This window comes from Belonocnema kinseyi, chromosome 6 (genome assembly GCF_010883055.1).
Source record: "Belonocnema kinseyi isolate 2016_QV_RU_SX_M_011 chromosome 6, B_treatae_v1, whole genome shotgun sequence".
NCBI classification, from domain to species: domain Eukaryota; kingdom Metazoa; phylum Arthropoda; class Insecta; order Hymenoptera; family Cynipidae; genus Belonocnema; species Belonocnema kinseyi.
In genome coordinates this window covers 27,223,459-27,246,843 of record NC_046662.1, presented here as the reverse complement: position 1 = coordinate 27,246,843, position 23,385 = coordinate 27,223,459, and the positions used below count along the sequence as shown (strand labels likewise).

Sequence of the window (23,385 nt, the reverse complement as noted above, 5' to 3'; positions counted from 1 at the left end):
TTTAGTTTTTCAAACAAGTCAAGTTGCTTATAGTTCTCGTTTATATATTAAGAATACACAAAAAATTTCAAGCATTCATATTAAACAAACTGCCGAAGAATCGCCATTTGTGTTTTATGAAACGTCTTTTTTTGATGGAAAAATTTTCTAAGTTTTTGATGTTTATTGTCAATAATAATTGCCGAATGAACAAGTTTCATAAGAAAAATATTTGACTGTGTAAAACTGAATATGAATGTATATTTTGTTTTGCATTTTGGTCACCATTTTTTATCGTTGGATTGTCCTGAGTGGTCAATACTTCTACACGGTTTCAAGCACTTAACGAGTTGTTGTATCCATCACCTTAGTTGGTGTGAAATTTGATGCTTCTCATTTTGATCAATGAAAATTCGCATTGCTTCTATTTGTTTCTGTGTCACAAAAATGATGGGAATCAAAAGTGGAGCGAAAAGGGAACATCTCTTTTCAAAATAAATTTAATTTTAAATTTGAAAAAAATCTTTTCCATCTAGACTGATTGAGACGTAAAGCATTTTATGTTATTTCAGATTCTTAACTTTTTTCAAGCAAAAATTTAATTTTAAATTTGAAAAAATAAAATTAAGATTTCTGAAGTATACTAGATTTAAAAAAATACTTTGATTTAATCAAAAAAATCTATAAAACTGAAAACGACTATCCAAAAAAGATGTCCAATAGCAATGAAAGTGTTAAAAAATTTATAGAATTTGTTATAAAGAAATAAGTTATTAAAAATGGTTTCGTGGGGATTGGCGGCGATTCGTCACTTGATTCGTACTAAATTTAAACAATTTATGGACGAAAAGAGTTTTTTGGTTGAACTAATAAAAGCTAATGAATAATTTTTTATTTTAAAAGCAATTTTTATAAACAAATATCCATATCAGGTATTTTTGATGAGGTAAATAAAGTTTTTTTAATGGAATCGATCAAATATTACTTAGAAATAAAACCTAAGTATCATATGTGGTCACCCAATAAAAGTTAATGATTTTTTAAACTACCTTAATTAACAAATGCACTATTTGTCTACTTTTGAACTTATAAAATTGATTTTTTAATGCAATTAACTGTAAATAACTTCTAAAGTTATTTAGCAAAGATTTTTTGCTATGAATTGATCACATTTTTGTTATAATTAACTGTTATTAACACATTTTTCAACTTTTTTTGATGGTACGATAGTAGCCCACTATTTTTATTTTTATTAACAATGTAGTAAACAAATTTTTCTTCGCTAATACGTTTGTAAACTACATTTTTTTCTTGTGGATTATAATTAAAATTGGTCAGCCATAATTCCCTGCCATAAGTTTATAAAAATATATGATATATGATGATAAAAAATTGTTTTTTACATTAGTAAATTGTTTTCTTCCATCAAAATATTCTGAAACATCTAGAAGGTAGTTACGTACAATTAATTTTATCGACAAAATTAAGTTTGTACACCCAGAAATAGCCAAATAGCGCATTTATTAATTAAGGTGGTTTAAACAATTATTAACTTTTATTTGATGACCAAATATTATACTTAGATTTTATTTCCAAGTAATATGTGATCGATTTCATAGAAAAAACTTTATTTGTTACATAAAAAATACCTGATATGGATATTTGTTTATAAAAGTTCCTTTTTAAAATAACAAATTATTTATTAGCTTTTTTAAGTTAAACTAAAGAACTCGTTTTGTCCATAAATTGTTAAAATTTAGTAAGAATCAAGTGACGAATCGCCGCCAATCCTTACGAAACCATTTTCATTTACTTATTTGTTTATAAATAAATCAATAAATTTTTTAACATTTGTATTGCTATTGGACATCTTTTTTGGATAGTTTCTTTCAGTTGTGTAGGTAATTTTTATTAAATTAAATCATTTTTCAAAAACCGGTATACTTCAAAAGTTAATTTTTTTTTCATTTTTGTTAATAAATAAACGAAAATGTTAAAATCTGTAATGACAGTTCGATGCGAAATTTTGTTAGCATGCAATTTGAAAAAAAAGTTAAAATGGGATAATAATTCTCTTCTGAAAATCAATTTAGGAATTACCAAATTTACCCCACATGTACTAGTACATAGTAGCGTCAACGAAGCATTTTAGTTGGAAGTCCTGAAGAACAGATCCAATTATGATACTTTTTTTTAAATTTTGTTTTTTTATGTAATTTGAAATCAGAAACCTTTTGGAGAAGACAAACAAGTATTTATATTGTTTAAACAATTGTAATAACATTTAAGCCAATACAAGATTTTTTATACAATATTAATCAAAAAATTTTAAAAAACCAGACATTTATATTTTTTATTTATATTGCAGTGATAAATAGCTAACATATAAATCAAAATAAAGTAAAAAAATTTCGAAAAATTACTTATCATTTTTTTATATATAATAGTGCAGTGACATAAAATTAATATACATAACACAATTAGAAATGTCTTTATTTATTTATTTAGTATTTAAACAATTAATGGTGAGAATTTTAATATTCTATATCAGACATTACTGAAAATATAATGAAATTTAATTAAATAAAATTTTATGAAGACTCATTTATCAGTTTTTTTAAAAATATTTTATTAAATGTAAATAATTTAGTGCTTTACTTACATATACAAAAAAAGAAAATTTAATTTTCAATAATATTCTGCGTATCAGAGATACGATTAGTCGCAGACGATTAATCGCAATGAATAATAAAAATATCAATTAACAACAACAATTTTTTGAATAACAATTTTTTGAAATTAAAAAAAATCAAAATAAATTTTTACGAAACTTTCTTATTCTCAAAACAGAATAATTTTGCACGAAACAATTGAACTTTAAACCAAAAACATGACTTTTCAACCGAGAAGATTAATTTTTTAGAGAAAAAATGCGAATTAAAAAAAAATGAATTTTTAAACAGTCTATTTGATTTTCAGCTATCAAAGATTAATTTTCGACCAAATAGTTGCATTTTCTTTTAAGAAATATAAATTCCGGCAAAAAATTAAATACTATAATTTTCAATTAAAAAAATTAATTTTTTACAAAAATACCAAATGTTCAAAAAAAATAACTACAGTTGTAATCGAACACATGAATTTTTAACTAGATTGATAATTCTTCATCTGAAATAGTTTAATTCAAAAAATAAAATAAAAAATCAAACAAGTCAAGGACTTTAAAAAAAATTTTAATTGTCAACCAAAGATATCAATTTTCAACTAAAGCCATGTACCAAATAATATATTATCAACAAAGTACTTTAACTTTTAACCCAATAGTGTGTCAAACACTTACATATTTCTTGACCCACACAGCAAATTTTTACGATGTAAATATATAATTATTGATATACAATTCATTTTAACACCTTTTTTATTCTGAAATTACTATATAAAGAGATTTGCGAAAAAAAGTGGGGACAAAACTTAATTTTTCAAATAAATATCATAAATATTGTTTAAACAATGCAAATAATTGTTTGGCCCCTCTAAAAGGTTTTTGATTTTAAATAATATAAAAAATATTAAAAATGAGGAGGTTTGTAGAGGACTTCCAAATTTTGCCTGTTTTATGTATTCATTGATTATACTACAATTAGGATAAGTTTTTTAAAATCTTTTTGAAACTTTATGAGTCCTTGAAACACGTGTCACTATGATCTCTAGAATTAGAAGAGTAATTTTCACCAACCTCTAAATAACCTTTATATCATTCTCAATTACAGTTCCACCCAATATATTGGATTCGCATTCAACCCAAAGTACAGTGGCCGTCCGAGAGCATCAAAACGTCACTCTCACTTGTAAAGCTGACGGATTTCCCACCCCAAAATTAATGTGGCGACGAGAAGATACAGATGGTATTCTCGTCGATCGACGGATGAAAGGTATGTGCTGTGTTGAACAGTAACGATCAAATAGGATGAAATTAACATTTAAATGATCCATTTCGATCCATGTTAAGCTTCCCGTTATCGTATTATGCCAAATATTAATTAGCGAGTTGTGTTGCGCTGGTTGCAACATCAGTTTAGATCATGTTCTAACAGATATTATGTTAAAAATATACATTTTGAGCCTTCTAATACCCTAGGCCAATTTTTAAAGATTAATTTTCCTGTCTAACTAATTAACGTAGAAGATTACTAATATTGAATTAAGATGACGGATGCAACAACTCGACAAGCGCTCGAAACCGCGTAGAAGTATTGTCCAGCCAGGAAAATCTATCGATAAAAAAAAGTGGTCGAAACGTAAAATAAAATAAACATTCGTATTTAGCTTCACGCGGCAGACAAATTTGTCTCGGGAAACTTTTGCATTCGTGAATTATTACTTAAAATAAACAATAAAAACTTATAAAATGTTCCGATCAAAAATCGATTTTTTGCAAAACACGACTCGCGATTATTTGGCCGTTTGTCGATAAAAATCCTTAAAATTTGAACAGTGTATTCTCAATATATAAGCGATGACTAAACGACGCACTTTGTTTAAAACGCGAATATGTTTGTTTTTATTCAATAGCAAATTGATTCCGAACGAAAACCACGTTTCGCCAACTTCGGCCAGTGGTCAGTCATCGAAAAAATATTAGTTGAAATAACCTGCCGCGAGAAAGTTGTTCACTAGACTTTGAAAAAGTTTTTCCGAAAATTTGAAGAGAATTGGTCAAAAATGGTAGGAATGGCAGCGAGTTGAAGTCAAACACGCTGTCCTTGGAGCATTTTATTGCTCTTTGCCGCTGCTGGCTAATTGCTTAGGAACAAAGGTGTTGACTTCAACTCGCTGCCATTTCCACAATTTTCGACCGACTGTCTTCAAATTTTCAGAAAAACTTTTTTAAAGTCTAGTGAACAGCTTTCTCGCAATTAGTTATTTCAACTAAAATTTTTTCGATGACCGTCCCACTAGTCGAAGTTGGCAAAACGTGGTTTTCGTTTGGAATAAATTTTTAATTAAACAAACAAATATCAGCTATTTTAACAAAGTGCGTTCTTTATAGTCATCGCTTATATATTGAGAGTACACCATACAAATTTCAAGCATTGTTATTAACAAACGGCCGAATAATCGCGAGTTATGTTTACAAAACATCGATTTTTGATCTGAAAGTTTTATAAGTTTTTATTGTTTATCTTAATTAATAAGTATGGAATCAAACATTTTCATAAGAAAAATGTATCTGCCACGTCATGCTGAAAACAAATGTATATTTTATTTAACGTTTCGACCACTTTTTTTTATCGATAGATTTTCCCGGCTGGACAATACTTCTACATGGTTTCGAGCGCTTGTCGAGTTGTTGCATCCGTCATCTCAATTGGCGATCATCAAATTTATTAGAACCCTGAAATTGAATTGAGATATTATAAAACGCACCTAATTTTGTCCAATCAGAAATGAAACAAATTCGAGCTGTTTACTAAAAGAACGATGTTGTCAAGAACACGAAAAAATCTTCCACCGTTCACCTTTTCCTTGGCAACTTCCAAAGGAGACACATATGTAATTAAAACCTAAATTTCTAAATTCCGTCTTATTAATTTAGAATCCCTTTTAAAAACTAAGCCAAATATTTTATATCGTCAACAATGATACATTCGATCGACACGATGTGAGAAACGAGCGACATTTTAATTTGTCTCGTTTTAATATCTTCAACCTGTCGATCGTTTTTTGATCGACGAATGTAATTACATTAATTTATTAATAATATACGTAGTTTTAACAAAATATTTCTAAATATTTCTGAAATAAGAAGGTTTGAAATTTCTTTAATACTTACAAATTAAAAGGCAAGTTAAAAGTGTAGTTTTCAAAGGCCACTATGAAAGTTCCATTCTAGAATTATTGAATTGAGATTAATAAGAACCGATAGAACTAATATCTCAATCGTTCCGAATCGTGTTTCTTAATTGTGCTAAAACGATTGACAACGATTAAGCATTTTGCAATTCCAATAATTTCCAATCGGACATTTGGAATTTGGCATGTGATGGCAGCACTTTCGTATAGCGGGAATGATTTAAAAACAGTTATTTACTTTTTTTGAATGATACTAATTTCATCAGTCTATATTACGAAAGAAAGTAAATAACAATTTGATAGATAATTTTCACCACATGAAAGTGGTGCTAAGATAAAAAAATGTGCTAATAGTATTATAAATTGAAAATATGAAATCAGATATGCGATAAAAATAAAATAGCTGATTTTGTATTAGTAAAAGCAGCAACATTGTTTTCTTTGTTTTATTATGCGCCCTTGGATAATGTATTGTAGTGACTATTTTATAATGACTTATACGTTTTAAAATTGGTTGAGATTAAAAAAATTTAAAGGAATATTTTAACAACGTGAAACTTCAGAAAATCTATTAAAGTATTATTTTATTATTTGATAAAATTGCATGCTGTTTGTTAAACAAATTAAAAATACTTTTTAAATAATCTTAAAAAATCGCGAAATTCTTATCAATAACTTTTTTTTTAATACTCAATTATGCTTATAATTAATTTAGATTAATTTTTAATTCCTCATTAATCTTCGCAACGCATTAAATATATTGTACAGAAATATAAGTCGCAGAGTGAAATCAGAATTTTTCATAATAATAATTTAAGTTGGGCTTTATTATCATATTATTTTTTAATGTATTGTAAAACTCCAATGCCATAACCCTCAAAACTTTCTTACTTTTAGAATAAAAACTCCTAATTTGAAATTAGATCTTTTAAAGGGAAAGCATCAGCTTCTCAAAATGGTAAAGTCCTTGAATTTATTTTTTTTTATTAAACATACGCAGGGTGGCCAATTAACTGGGAAAATGGGGAAAGATCGGGAAAAGACCTAGAATTTAATTAAAAGACCAAGAATTCACTTCAGTTTAGCTGAAAATCAATTTCTTCAACTAAAAATTTGATTAACTATTTTTAATTGAAAATCAATCTTTTCTTTTTTTAAATTCAACAATTTGAGTAAACATTTGTCTTTGTTAATTGAAAATTTAAATTAAAACTTTTTCGTTGAGAATCCACATATTTTGTTGAAAATCAATTTTTTTATATATAAAATTATCTTTTTCTTTGCAATTTAATCTTCATGTTTAAACATTCTTTTTTCGGTTAAAATTACAAGTGTTGCAGTTCAAATCTTATCATTTTATTTAAGAAATCAGCTTTTAGGTCTGAGATAAATTTACTTGACTGAAAGTTAAGCTCTTTTTTAGAAAATTAATTATCGTGGTAGACGATTCATTATTTTATTTAAAAATTATATTTTTTTCTTTGAATATGAGTTATTTGATAGAAAACTTCTTTTTCTTGAAACTAAAAAAAATGTTGCCAAAAATGTAACTGCTTTGTTATTAATTTGTTTCTTTTTGGGTTGAAAATGATTTTTTATCTCAGACTGAAAATGTTAATATTATTCCAGTTGAAGATTCAATAATTTTAGATAAACATTGATCTCTTTCCTTGAATATTCATTTTTTAACTAAAAATTTAATTATTGAATTTTCCTATGAAATTGATCTTTTCTAGTTCAATTTGAATTCGTCTTTTTTGGTAGAAATGCATCTTCTTGGTTTCATATTCATCTCGCTGTCAAAAATTCGATTATTAAATTATTTAGTTGAAAATTAATTTTGTTAACTTAAAATTTCATTATTTATGTTTTGGTTAACAGTTTATCTTTTTTAGTTTAAATTAATTCATTTTTATTAAATTCAACTATTTTAGTTAAATAAACTCATTGTTCTAGTGAAAGATTTATCTTTTTGGTTTAAAACTGAACTATTGCATTTAAAGATTCATCATTTTAGTGAAAAATTCATCAGTTGGGTTTAAAATTGAACTATTTTTTTGAAAATCCTTTTTTTCTTGTTTAAAAATTAATATTTTCACAAAAAGTTGTAGCTATTCCATTTTTTGCTAAAAATTAATATTTTGTGGTCGAAAGTTTAAGTATTTGTTTCAAAATTCATTTAATTTACAATTTTATGCTCTGTTGTGTTAAAGGATAACACAACAGAAAAAAATTTTACCAAGTAAAAACTTCCCATAGATGTCAGTTAAAATTTGTCTGAGTTTGCTTTGAAATCAGAAGTTTGTTATTATAATAATATGTATAATTCCATTATCGAAGGATTTGGATTTGTAAAACCTGTGTAACGATAAAATGGAAGTACCCAGTGGGTACAAAATTTGGCGACGTCTTTACGACATCGTTACAACATCTTTACAACTTTACAATATCTTCTGTCCATGCCGTAAAGGTGTCTTTACGATATCGTAAAGACACCGAAACGACACAGACATAGGATGTGGTAAAAATTTCGTAAAGATATCGTAACTTTGTCGTAAAGACGTCGCCAAATTTTGTGCCACTGGGTAGAGTTTATCTTAGATCCAAAGAATATTTAGTGCAGTGAAAATACAAATACTTATAAAACCTTTAGTTATTGAAAAAGTTCCTTTGTGTTCCATAATTAAGATTTTGAGGGAAAAAAATTTTTTTTAAGATATGTGAGCTCCAAAGTTCAAAGTATAAAATTTGCTAGTTTGTTTGCATTATTGTTGTCGAAAAATGTTTTTTGCAGATAAAAGTTTCACATGGATAAATTGAAAGGAGTTATTATGCACCATTTTTATACCTTAAGAAGTTAAATATTAGAGATTATTGTAAGTTATTTTATGGTTTTTAAATATATTTGTGGGATCACATTTCAGCGGTCTATTCCAGAAAGTTTAAGGTTAGGGACTGAGGTAATTGAAACATTTCATAATTTACATAAATTTCTAGAAAATTCCAATAATGTAGTATATCACACTGAGATTATCTGTATCCGTTCTAAAATTAACAGTACCTTCACTTTTTACAATATTAATCATTTCTAAAATATGTCTCCAATGGTGGTTATTTTCTATAGCTAAAATTTTTACATTTTTGCAATTATAGTCAAAATTGTGATCAAAATTGGTAGCATGTTTACATAAACCTTTATTATTTTTTTTTTATTTTTCCGTTGTTCGGTGTTCCGAGATTCTCGTCTGGAAGGAACGTTTGGTCTGTCCAATGTAAGTCATCTGACAATCACTGCAGTCAGTTAGAAATGCTAGATATTAATCAATTTATTAATGATACTGTCGAAGAAATTAGATTCTTAGAAAAAAAAATAATACAAAATGCGTCTTGTCAACTTTTAATCAATTAAAAGGATTACAAATTACCAAAAGGAAAAGCTTCCCAGTGGGCACAAAATTTGGCGACGTCTTTGCGACATCGTCACGACATCTTTACGACAACTTTACAACATCCTATGTCCATGTCGTTAAGGCCTCCTTACGATATCGTAAATAAGTCGCATGGTCTGACAATGCCTTTACGATATCGCAAAAATACCGAAACCACATGGACATAGGATGTCGTAAAGTTGTCGTAAAGATGTCGTAACGATGTCGTGAAGTCGTCGCCAAATTTTGTGCCCACTGGGTTATGGAGGTAACCTAATTAGAAAATCTATCAAAAAACTAGATTTTCTTGAAAAAAATCAATCTTCATTACCTGTTATTTACACCGAGAACTTTGTAAAAAATTTAACAAATAAGAATATTCCAAAAAATTTAACCGAGATTCTATCCTCAGGTGGAAATTTTTCTGTGCCTTACACTGAAAGAACTCTTTCTATAAATGACTTTATTTTAGGTTTTGCAAAAAGATATTTGAAATTTTCTGATACAGATCCAATTCAAAGAAAAAACTGAAGTTTCCATTGGAATCCATTTTTAGTTTCAAAGGAGCTGCAACAAAAATAAACCCCACTTGCTGTAAAGAAACCCAAAACGATAAATGAGCTCTAAATGATATCAGACTTGGGGTTCGAAAGGATCTCAAATGTAATTGAGCCTATTCCTAAAGAACGTATTTTTCGTTTTGCCCACTTGGACATTATTTTTAATTAATAACACAATATTTTCCTTAAAGCACACATGTCATCGAACTCTGATGGATATAGCCTAATGAACATAATTAACGTATAATATTGATGACTGCAATTGAAATAGATATAATGAATTGATAAATATCATTTGCAGGTTATGCAGCAAATTTGTAAATACAAAAGCTCATTCATATCAGTGCTCCCAATCTTGGGAACTTTTTGAACTGCGCTTGCGTCGCGCCGGCAACTCGATTGGTTACTGTTGGCGGATTGATTTTGAATAGTGTCGATACCATGTGGACACAAAATTTGGCGACGTCTTTACGACATCGTTACGACATGTTGACGATATTTTTACGACATCCTATGTCCGTGTCGTTTCGGTGTCTTTGCGATATCATAAAGACATCGTCAGATCATACGATGTGTTTACGATATCGTAAATACACCTTAACGACATGAACATAGGATATCGCAAAGTTGTCGTAAAGATGTCGTAACGATGTCGTAAATACATCGACAAATTTTGTGCCCACTGGGTATTTAAATGTGATATTTATAATAAATCATGATTAGGAAATGCATTAACAGTAATTTCTTAATCCTAAAATAAGATTTTGAAGCGACAGATGAAAATTTAATTCGATTTTAATTAAAAAGACGTTGTGAATTCCGAGTTCAGAGAAAGAAATTATTTTTTTAGCTCAATGATTAATCTTGTCTCTTTCGAGTTTCGAACTTTTATTTTTTTTATTCGCAAATATTTGACCTAAAATAAAGTTAATAAAGTTAATAAAAATACATTAAATTTTTTTTCTGAAGTCTAAATTAAAAACGTTTTTTGCAATAAAATCACAATACTTTTTCATCTGTCACTCAAAAATTCTATTTTACGGTTAATAAATTACTTTTGAAGCATTTCCCAGTCATTATTTATTACAAATTTAAATTTTGAATATTTATATAATTTAAAATGGGCACGGAAAGCAACAAATCGTGTTGCTGGCGCGACGCATGCGTAATTCAAAAAGTACCCAAAATTGGGAGCACTAATTCACATACAAAAATTATTCGTCTTAAGTCATTGGTAGATAAACTTATTATGTTTTCTCACATTCATAAATAAGTCATTCTCAATAATATTCAATTATTAAAAAGGCAATCTTGCATTAACCTTTTGAATTTATTTTTTTATTTCGAAAAAATACCCTAAGTATATTTTCAATTTTATAAAGTAAGTATAACAATCTGTATGCATTTTGATACTGCAAATGCAGTATCATTTATCATAACTTTTAAGTGTAGGTTAAAATAAGGTTAGCTGAGTAATGAGTTTTCACTTATAATCAATAAAATCTCATAACATTTCCAATTATTCATTGACCAATGATTTTTAATCATGGTAATTTAAAGCGGGTATTGACTTTAACCAATTTTGTATAAAAAATTATCAAATACGTGAACCTTAACAAGTAAGAAATAAAATGAATAAATATTAATATCGTTTGTGTTGGCTTTACCGACATATTCTGTAAATTGCTAAATTACCAACCCGACTTTGCAAGCGGTTGGCTTGTGAATGGGCCTTGATGCTGTTGATGCTGTTCTTTTTAAGTGCGCACTAAACGAACCCATTTAGGTCTCTGCAGGTATCTATTGGAACTCAAATTCCAAATGACACCAACTTTCATTTGAGCCGCAACATAAGTGAACCCCTAGTTTTTTTCTGAGAAATTGTCTCAGACATAACTTAACTTTTAATTTGAAAAAATTTCTCTTTGATAAAAGTAATACGACCCAATAGGCACAAAATTTGGCGACGTCTTTTCGAAATCGTTACGACATGGTTACGACATTTTACGACAACTTTACGATATCCTATGTCCATATCGTTAAGGTGTTTTCACGATATCGTAAACACGTCGTATGATCTGACGATGTGTTTACGGTATCGTAAAGACACCAAAACGACACGAACATAGGATGTCGTAAAAATGTCGTAACGATGTCGTAACGACGCCGCCAGATCTTGTGCCCACTGGGCACAGTCATTATTGAGCAAGATGATTATAACCAAAACCTGTTGCATATCCTAAATTATCAAAAAACCTATGAAGTTATTAAAAACCCTACAAAACAAATCCAACATGATCTTAACACCATGGCCAAAGAATGGTGGGACAGCTCCACAACAGATAAAAAACTTTACAACTTACTCAGATGTACTAATGGTTTGCCACCTCTTCTCTATGGTTTAATAAAACTAAATAGAGAACCTAGTGGGCACAAAATTTAGCGACGTCTTTACGACATCGTTACGACATCTGTACGACAACTTTACGTTATCCTATTTCCATGTCGTTAAGGTGTCTTTACGATATCGTAAAAACGTCGTATGATCTGACGATGTCTTCACGACATCGTAAAGACACCGAAACGACACAGACATAGGATGTCGTAAAAATGTCGTAAAGATGTCGTAACGATGTCGTAATTACACCGCCGAATTTTGTGCCCACTGGGAAGATCTACCTGTCAGACCTGTCACTTTTTTCATAAGTTCACCCCCTTATGGTCTATCACAATACTTGAAAGCAATTCTTAACCAAATTTATAGCACTTCATAACACATCATAAAAGATAGTTGGAAACTTATCGATAAAATTAGATATCTAGATGCACTAGATGATTACACTGTAGTATCAGTTGATACAGTCTCGTTGTTTTCAAATATTGATCCTAATGTAACATATAAACTGATTGAAAAAAACTGTAATATAATCAAAAGTTACACAACACTTAACTTCCACCAATTTGATGAGGCTATGTTTTGTATTGATAATGCTTATTTTCAATATAACTACAAAACTTACAAACAAAAATTTGGAACACCCATTAGATCACCCATTTCCATAATGTTAGCTGAATTAGTCATGCAGGATATGGAAGATGAAATTATTAAAAATCCAATCTTTAAAATTTTATTTTACTTTCGCTACGTAGACGATACACTAGTATGTTTACCAAAAACTCAAGTACACCAAATTTTGAAATAGTTTAATAAAAAAGCTATAACTTTATAATTTACGCTATAACAACTTGTGAATAAAAAAATTAACTTAAAATTAACTTTAAAAAAATGTCTAGAACAAACCGCTAACATGTAGTCCCACAAAAATCATTTAAAAATCATAAAATTACTTACAATAATCTCTAATAAACCAAATTTTGAAATAGTTTAATAAAAAAGCTATAACTTTATAATTTACACTATAACAACTTGTGAATAAAAAAATTAACTTAAAATTAACTTTAAAAAAATGTCTAGAACAAACCGCTAACATGTAGTCCCACAAAAATCATTTAAAAATCATAAAATTACTTACAATAATCTCTAATATTTAACTTCTGAAGGCATAAAAAATCGAGCATAATAACTCCTTTCAATTTTTCCATGTGAAAGTTTTCTCTGCAAAAAACATTTTTTGACAACAATAATGCAAACAAACTAGTAAACTTTCTACTTTTCATTTTGGAGCTCATATAACTTTTCAAAAAAATAAAATAAATTTTGTTTCCCAAAATCTTAATTATGGAACATAAAGGAACTTTTCAATAACTAAAGGTTTTGTGAGTATTTGTATTTTCATTGCTCTAAATATTCTTTAGATCTAGGTTAAACTCTACTTTGATTTTATCGTTACACAGGTTTTACAAATCTAAATCCTTCGAGAATGGACTTGTACATATTTTTATAATAACAAACTTCTGATTTCATAGCAAACTAAGAAAAATTTTAAATGTCACCTATGGTAAATTTTTACTTAGTAAAATTTTTTTCCTTCTATTGAAAATTTGGATATTGTAAATAATGTCACGAAACATTATATTATTGTATTCATACTTATCACAGTCCTGATGAGGCCACGGTATCTTTGGCGAAATGCATAGATATTTAAAAAAGTAAGAACTCTTATTTTTTACCTCATAAATATTTTAAAATATTTTGTTAGAAGAATTCAGTGCTACATTTCTTTAATTCATGTAATCTTTTTTTCAGTGCAGCGAGAAAAAAATATTTTTGTAAAGATATAAATAATTTATTTAGGAATGGCTTGATACTTTTTTAAATTCAATATGTTAAAAATATATCTGAAAGCAATAAAAAATAAAAAATAGTCGAGTGGAAAAGCGCTTTAATATCCTTAAGACCCTAACACTGATAGAAATATTTTTTTGAAACATAAGGAACCGTTTCTTCAACTTAGGTTTTTCAATTCTTAAAAAATAACCTGAAAATAAATAAAACAATTTTTTAACTGAAAATTACTTTATTTAAACAAAACATTTTTCTTTAAATCAAATCAATTTCTTGGCATTAAAGAAAATTTATTTGAACCAGAATGATTCTTCTTTCACTGAAAGCTAATGAATATTTTCCTTTGATTAAAAAAAATGGTCTCTGAATCAAAGAATCCTTATTTATTGCTGTTTCTTTTTTACCCATAAGGGAAATAAATTTTAGAACAACTATTTTGTGTAAATTTTTTAAAATTATTTATTTTGTTTCAGGCTCACGAAATTTTTACACTAAAAAAGGTAAAAACCTTAAAACGATTTTTTTTCTTTAAAAAATGGTTTGTTATTGTTTATTTTTAAGGTTGGGTTTTCAACTTTTCTAAAAATTTTAAATCATTTATATTATTTAGGGGCAGGTTCAGATTTCCTTCGTTAATTGGCTTCGTTGTCCTAAGAAAAATATTAAATAAATTACTGTCTTGTTTTTTTGACGCCTTTTTATTTTTAAACTAACGAAAATATTGTTGAAATTTTGCAAAACTATTAAAAATCTAGTACGGCACAGCTGCGTGACCAAGTAAAGTTCTATTTTGCTAAAATAATGTAATTATATCGATTTAAAAATTTAAGTGAGAACAGGGTCTTAGTGCGCTCATTCAATATTAGCCGGGGCACTAAAACCCTCTCTTCTCTTACATTCTATCAGTAAGAAATTTAAAAAATTGCAATAATCTGTCAAATTTTCTCTTTTCTTCTTAAATTCCAGTTCAAGTTCTTTGTTTGATTAAAAGCATCCTCTTAAATATGATAAAGTTTTTTGTTCTCGCCTGTTTACCTAATTTGTTTATGTCCTGTACTAAACGAGAAAAATTTGTATTATGTAACTACTTTTTTTTCATGAACGATCCATACGATAAAGTCTGGAGGTACAATTTTATTAAACGCGATTGCACGCTTGATGCGTGTTGATGTAAACACCAGATAATCCGAGATTTATGTGAAAAAGTAATCCCTGTAAAATTATGACGAAATGAGCGAATAACGGACAGAAAGACAGATTATAAGGAAGGGGATTAAGGCTTTTTACTCATTTGTGTGCTTCTTAAATATTGCAGAAATTAATCAACTCAATCCTCACATAGTTCAAGTCATGCGCCTATGCGCGATTCCCTTAGCTATATGCATATAATACGGGAGACCTGAAATTATGCGCACACACGGCCTTACACCCATGAAATATTCACAGACAACTGAAATTATGTGGTCTTCTTTCTACATATTTTACTTGAACATAAAATGTTATCGCAAGAGAGATTTATGTTTTTATTCTCATACTTGCCATCAAAAAATAAAAAAACTAAGAAAAGAAAAAAACTAATATGTTAATTGCAACTCATGCATCTATTTAAAAGACGAAATTTCGATGATTTTTTTTAAATTTTTATTTTTAATAGTACTTTACAACTTTACAGTTTAACTTCTCATTAAGCTAAAATTCATGTTTCGTATCTTTTCCAGTCCTTTTTTATAATTTTCTTTTAAAAATCTTAGTTTGATTCATTTGAGTTTGAATTTCTTGCGCACTTTTACAAGTTCGCTAGAGCCATTGGTCATCACATGATTCAAAATTCGCGGGAAAATGTAAAACATCAAATTAGAAAGAGCGCCAAATTTAAATGGTAAAAGAAGTAAGAAATAATAAAACATATTGTTCGCAATAAACAGGGCCTTATTCAAGATTGTTACAGTATCCAAATTTCAAAATTATTCTAGTTATAAAATCTTTCATACACCTAGAAGATTAAAAATAAAAAATAAAAAGTTTCTCAATACATTTTAAATACTGTTTAGTTGGTTTTTCAAATCAAAAATATAAAACGAATTTTCAGCCAAACTAATTAAATTTTTCACCTAAGACAAACGAATTTTCAGCTCGAAAAATTAATTTGTAATTACAGAGATGAATTGTTAACCAAAAATATGGATTTTTGCCCAAATAGTAGAATTTTTAACCCAAAAGATGCATCGTCCAAGAAAAAAACGAAATTTTAACTGAACGTTTTTTTTTTTCTACCAAGAAAATTAATTCTTACCAAAAAAGAGAAAAGTTACATTTTCGACAGAACGAAACATTTTTAGAGAAAAAAATTACATTTCTATCAAAAAAGATCAATTTCCTACCAGAAATGGAATAGTTTAAGTGAATTTTCAACCAAAATTATGAATCTTTAACTAAACAAAAATGTATTTTTCAACCAAATACATGAATTTTCATCGAAAAATATCAAGTTACATTTTCAGAAAAAAACTAATTTTAAACCAAAAAGATCAATTTTCAACTTGTAAGATCAATTTTGCACCAAAATAGACGAATTTTCGACTATAAGAATTAGAAAGACAAAAATATGTCACAATGTCAAAAATCACACTTTGTACCAAATTGTAAAACTTCAAAAATAAATTTCAATTAAATTATCAAGTTTTAAATACTGATAACGAAGAAAAAAATACAATGAGTTTTTTACCTGTAAAAAATTCAACTCATGAAAACCGAAAATCGAATTTTATACTTTTCAAAAATTTAACTGTTAAAAACTCAATTTTCACAATTTAAATTTTCTTTCATGCTTAAAAGGTAAAAATTCAATATTAAATAGGTAAGTTTTAAAGTTTTACTATTTCATCTGTTAACGATGCATCTGCTAAAAATTTAATAATGAATTTTCGACATTTTTTAACTATTTAAAATTAAAGAAAATTGAACCTTTAGCTACCAAAAATTTAATTGATAAAAATTGATTTTTTAGCTTTTTGAAAATTCAAGCAAAGAAAATTCTGTTCGACAAATTTAACTTTTTTGGATTTTCAGAGCTTAAAAATTCAATTTCCATTAATTTACTTTTCAACTGTTGAAAATTCATAAGTTGAAAATTGAAATGAACCCTGAAAATTCTATTCCAAATTTTGTTTCTTTCACGAGTTCAGAAATTCAAAATTGAATTTTAAATAGTTAAATTTCTCTTTAATTTTCAACAGTTGAATCTTTAACTGTTAAAAGTTCATCTGTTGACAATTCCAATGCTGAAAACTGTAAATTCCATTTTTAGCTCTTAAAAATTCCACGTCTGAAAGTGGAATGTTTAACTTTGAAAATTTCACTCTCAAAAATTCAGATTTAATTTTATTGAAATATTAACTATTAAGAATTAAAATTGGAATGTTTCAGACTCTTAAGAGTTTAATTTCCAACTATTAAAAATGCTCGACTGTTAACAATTGAATTTTCAAGTTTTTAAAAATTTGGTTCTCAATTTTATTAAATTTTTAACTATAAGAAATTCAAACTTCAATGAGAAGGCGGAATATCCATTTTAAACATATATGGAAAATTTCATTTTGACACAATTTTGCATGTGAATTTAACAAAATAAAAATTGTTTGGGAATTTTATGAGATTCAAACAGAATTCCCGAATCTGATGATTTCCTTGTCAATTATTTTTTTGTGAAAAAATTGTTATCATTTTATTTTTCGAAAGAAAAAAATATATAACTACTTATAATATTCAGTTAGATATCTAATGAGATAGACGCAATTCAGAGGCACTTTTGTGTCCCGGCAAACTCCATGTCATTCTTTTACAATAATTTTATAAGGTCTACAATTTTGATAAAAACTTCATGAAAGTTTCGCATTTCTGCTTTAACTTTAGTTAGAACTACTTTTCTTGAAAAAGCATTTTCTCTGATTAACTTTTCGCAACTTATGAAACAATTTTCATTTCAAGAACATCGTTTATCTATTCGCGGAGAAATTATACTTTCATAGTAAGTGACTTTTATAGCATTTTGAAATTTGAATATGCTAACCTGAAAAACTTTTTAAAATTATAAATTATACTCATTGAAATTATATTTTTTGCATCTTTAAGATTTCTTGCAATCCTTGCTAAATAATTTTTATAATTATGATTTTCAGACCTTGGACTCATTTAAAAAATTCAAAATAGTGTCAATAGTTTAATAATTGATGTTATTCTGTCCACCAGGGTAATTAATTAATTAGTTTCTGATTTTAACTATGGCTTTTTACTAGTCAACTAATTTTTTGAAGAAACGAGAAAAATCTGCCCCTTTTGAATAATTTTTAAAATTTCTAGTTTAAATAAATTCGCCAGATTTTTTCTCGTTTCCTCAGAAAATGTTTAATCAATAATCGGTAATATTTAACATCAGAAACTAATATTTTCAAAAGTATCATTAATTTTAAAAAATAGTAGCAAAATAGTGTCATAATGTATTTAGTATATTAAATCGATAGGCTAACCAATGTTGAAATGTAATTACACTATATAAATCGTCTATAAAATATTTTCAAATCCGAATAAATCTTTTTAAATACCTTTAAAATCTTTTTAAAATCATCGATATTGTAGAGACCTTTTTAAAATTCTGTGAAATTTTCTGAAATCTTAAGTAATCATTGTAAATTCTTTAAAAATTCGAAAATATTTTAAAGTTTTCTATAATCCTACGAAACTCTTTGAAATTTTGTTGTCAAATCCTTTGAAATTTACAAAATCCTTTAAATGTTGTGACATGGTGTGCAATATTTAAAATATTTATTTTATTAAAATTATATTTTTTACTGAATAAGATCCTCTAACAATCGCTCCACTGGGAATCGAACCATAGAATAAAGGATTTTTCTTTCGATCTCTAATAGCCTAATTGGGAAAACACCCGACCGGCACTCGAAAGTTCTGTGGTTCAATTCCTAGTGGAGCGAATTTTAGAGGATCTTAAAAAAAAACATAATTATTAATTTTTTTAAATTTATTTCCTATATTTTCAAAAAATGATGTTAATCTTTTTCTGTTATTAGAAGCGTTAACTTGATCGATTGTGGAGTGAAATCTTCACTGATAGTCATAACTACTCTGCTGATAATACAGATTTCCTTTTTGTCTTTATTATATTTCAAAATTCCTCTAAAAAAGTGTTACTCTTTAAAAAACTTTGAGAAATAATACTTCACGAAATTTGTAGAAATCCAGGGGAATAATCTAAACGTCCTGAAATCTGGTGAAATACCTTGAAATCTTGAAATCCCTTGAAATTCAATTAAATTTTTGAAATATTTAAAATATTTAGAGATCCTATCAAATAACTTAGGTCTAGTGAAAATCCATGCAAACCCTTGAAAGTCTTTAAGATCTGGTAAATTATTTTGAAATATTGAATATTTTCTAAAATTGTTGAAAAACATCAAAATTGTCTGAAATCAGATAAACATGTTTGAAATATCATAAATTCCCTTGAAATTTTTGAATTTCCATGCAACATCGTGAAATTTTAAAATCATTTTCAAATGTTTTGAAAATTTTTTTAATCTTTTAAAATGCCCATTGTTGAGCTAGCGGATGTTACTCAATTTTCAATTAAAAAGGATTAATTTTGTACTAAAGGAAATGAGCTTTCAATGGAATGGTGGAATTTAAAAAGAGAGAAATTGACTATATAGCGAAAAGTAGCATTTATATTTATCTGGCAACTATTTGGATTTTCAAGCCAACAAGAAAACGAAAAATACAATAGTTATTATTTCAATCAAAGATTTCAATAAAAAATCAAAAACAGTCGAATTTTACCAAGAAATTTGCAATTTTAACGAAAAATGCATTTGTTTTTATGTAAACAAACAAAAAAATACTTTATTTTTCTACAGAAATTATATAAATTTTAACAAAAAATTTGATTTTTGAAGCCAGAAAGACGACTTTTTGATAAAACACGCGAATTTTCAAACTGAAAATATAAATTTTTAGCAAGAAAATTTCTTTTCAACCAAAGAGTTTAATTTTTAATTGAAAAAGATCAATTCTCAACCAAAAATTAAATTCCAAAAGAAAAGACGAGTTTTTAATACAATATTTAGAACTTCGGACAATCTAATTAATTTTTAATAAATTAGTAGGAAATTAACCTATTGCGTTAAAAATAGACTTTTTCGTGAAAATTCAACTCTTAATCTGACAATATTTTCTTTCAATTTTTTTGGTCGGAAATCAATTTTTTGCACTTCAAATTTAAGCATTGCATTTTTGATTGAAAATTAATCGTTTTTAGTTCAAAATCAAACTCTTTTTTTGAAAATGGACTTTTTGTGAAAAATCAATGTTTTGGTTATAATTTCAACAATTTTTCTGAAACATTAAACTATTTAATTCAAAATTTACCTATTCTGCAGAAATTCTTTGTTTTTCAAATTTTTTGTCTTAGAAGTTACCCATTCTTTCTTTACTTGAAAAGTGATCTATGTATATTAAAAATATCATTATTTAGTTAAAAAATCAGGAATTTTGTCATAAATTCATCTGCTCTGTTTAAAAAATTGTTTTTTCGGATTCAAGTAAACTATTTTCTAAAACATTCTACTTTTTAGCTTAAATTTCTTGAACTTTGTTTAAAATTTGTCTACTTGGGTGAAAAATTAATCTTCTTTATTAAAAATTCATCTATTTTGTGAGGATTTCAAACTTTCTTTTAAGATTTTTTTGTTTAATGAAAGTGGTTGAAAATTTGTTTTTGTTGTTAAAAAGTGAATTGTTATACGGAAAATTTACCTACTCCATTTTTGGTGAAAAACTTTTCTTGTTGGTCGAAAATTCAAATCTTCTCATGAAAGTTTATCTTTTTGAACTAAAAATTATTCTCTTAACCTAAAATTAAATTTATGTATTGTAATTTAATTTTTCGGGTAGAAACGTCAACTTTCTCTTAAAAATTTTGTTTTTTGGCTTTAAAATTCAACAATTTAGTAGAAACTAGAAATTGCAAATTCTAGAATTTTCTGTGTCGATAATATTGGTCTCTAATTTATCGACAGAGATTTAAGGTCATCTGACGAATGGGTCAGATGACTAGATTCCTTTCTTACCCACACATTTTCTATTTCCTAACTTATTTTCACACAAAGTGCTATACCGAGTAAAAAATTTGGGATAATGAATAAGAAACACTAAGAAAGGTGGTTCTGGTACTAAATGTTAAAAATTATGGAAAAAAAATAATTAAAAAAAAAATTATTCATAATTTCAAGAATTTAGGACCCAACCCACCTTTTTCAATGTTTCGTATTTAGTATCCCAAATTTTCAACTCGATGTGGCGCTTCATGTCAAAATAAGTTAGGAAATACAAAAAAGTGTCGGTAGGTTAGGAATCTGTTCACGTGACTCACTCATCACACGGACTCAAATTTTATTTTATGATCTGAGAAGTATCACATGCTACACACACTTTACGACTCTACCCCCCCCCCCCCCCCCCCCCCCCCCCTCCCAACCATAACAGTATCACAACTGACACCTCACTATTTAAAATGCCAACTCACAACTCACAAGGTTAGGAGAAGTAGGGAAAATGATAAGAATTGAAGTAGGGGAATAAATGAGGGATAAATAATAGTAAGCAAATAAAATGATGAGAGCAGAAGTAGTAGATGTAAGGGGAAATGAGGATGGAGGAAGAAGATGAAGTGATGGAAAATAATGAGAGGGTAATTGGGGGAAATGAGGAGAGAAGAACTAGGGAAAGTAAAGGTAAATTGAGAGTTTTGTACTAGGTAAGCGGAGGGGAAGTAAAGGAGGAAGAAGCTAGGGTTGGAAGGGAAAGCAGAGGAGCAGAAGGGCTTCCAGTTTAACTAATTTATATAAAATGTATTCCTTAATTTTCCAATTAATTTTTTTCCATCTCAATAAATCTATCGATTTCACGGAAGGATAACTCTTTTTACAGGAGTGAATTCTTAGAAAGTGGACTGTTGCTTCAGTATTTAATTAATGACGAAACTAATTATTCAGACGCTCCATAGCGTTCCTACATTCCTATCTGAAATGGAGTTCTCCTATAAGAAGACTCACAGCAACTCGCAACTCACAATCCTCAACTCATAAGGGGATAAAAAGTAGGACAAATGGTAGGGAGAGAAGTAGGATAATTGAGGACAGATAAAGGGACGTGAATAGGGGAAACGGTGAGAGGCGAAGGAGAGCATTCGAGGGGGAATGAGGGTGGGGAAAGTAAGAGAAGTTGTGGAAAATGCGGAAAGGGAAGCAGGGAAAGAGAAGATATTGCGGGATGGGAGGGGAGCGGAACTAGAGGAAGTGAGCGTAAATAAGGGTGATGGAGGAAGTGGAGAGAAATTTGGTGGATGTGAGGAGAGGGGGTACTAGATAAGGAAGAAGTCTGAGAAGAAGTTGTGGAATGGAAGGGATGAAAAGTTTAAAGTTTTTGCGGAGGGTGGAGCAGGAGTGGAAAGGGGATGAAGGGAAGAGAAAATATGGGATCTCAATAAATTTATCGATTTCATTCAAGGACTTCTCTTTCGGGCGGAGAGAATTCTTAGCCAGTGGACTGGTGCTTCGGTACTTAATTACTGAGAGGGCTAATTATTCAGACACTCGATAGCGTTTCTACTTTGCTAGCTGGAACGGAGTCCTCCTATAAAAAGAGCAATTCAGAGAAATGTTTTCAGACAAAGTATTCTCCTCGGCTGGCACCGTGAAGGTGTATAAGGAAGAAGAGGAATTTTAGTCTGACGTCTACCTCACTCAAACGAGAGTAATTATTCACGACGCGCTTAAAATGTACGTGTCGAGTACGCGCTTCAAACAACCCTGTAACTTTGTTAAATATTTCTAACAAAGTTATTTCATGAGAGTTATTTTTTTTCACATTATAATTAATCGAGTTAAAAAATAAAAGAGGTGTCTTCTCAAATTTTCTTACAAGTAAAGGACGTTGAGATTACTTAAAATTTCTTTTAGGAGCATCCTCATTCGCACGCTAAGCAAGCGTTTAATTTTCCTTTTGAAGAGAAAAAACTTTTTTTTAATAAAAAACATAAATTTTGATTGAATATTTATTTCTTAAGCTCTGATTCTCTGATGATAATATAAATTTCTTAACGTAGTTGTCGTACCTAATGTCAGATATCTGAGAAAATATTTTTTCTCTTATTTTAGGAATCAAATTATTATAACCGATGTCATTTCAAATAAAAGACATTTTCTAATGTTAAAGTTCACGAAAAAACATTAATTTTTACCATGTTTTT

General features: G+C 28.1%; 1 protein-coding gene across 1 annotated transcript in view; it reads left to right on the top strand.

The window, feature by feature from the left end:
• Positions 1-23,385, top strand: part of LOC117175306 (lachesin) — a 179,069-nt gene that overhangs the window by 55,428 nt on the left and 100,256 nt on the right. The window contains exon 3 of the mRNA XM_033365014.1: positions 3,750-3,911. Within this exon, the coding sequence (XP_033220905.1) occupies positions 3,750-3,911 (162 nt within the window). The remainder of the gene's footprint in view (positions 1-3,749; positions 3,912-23,385) is intronic.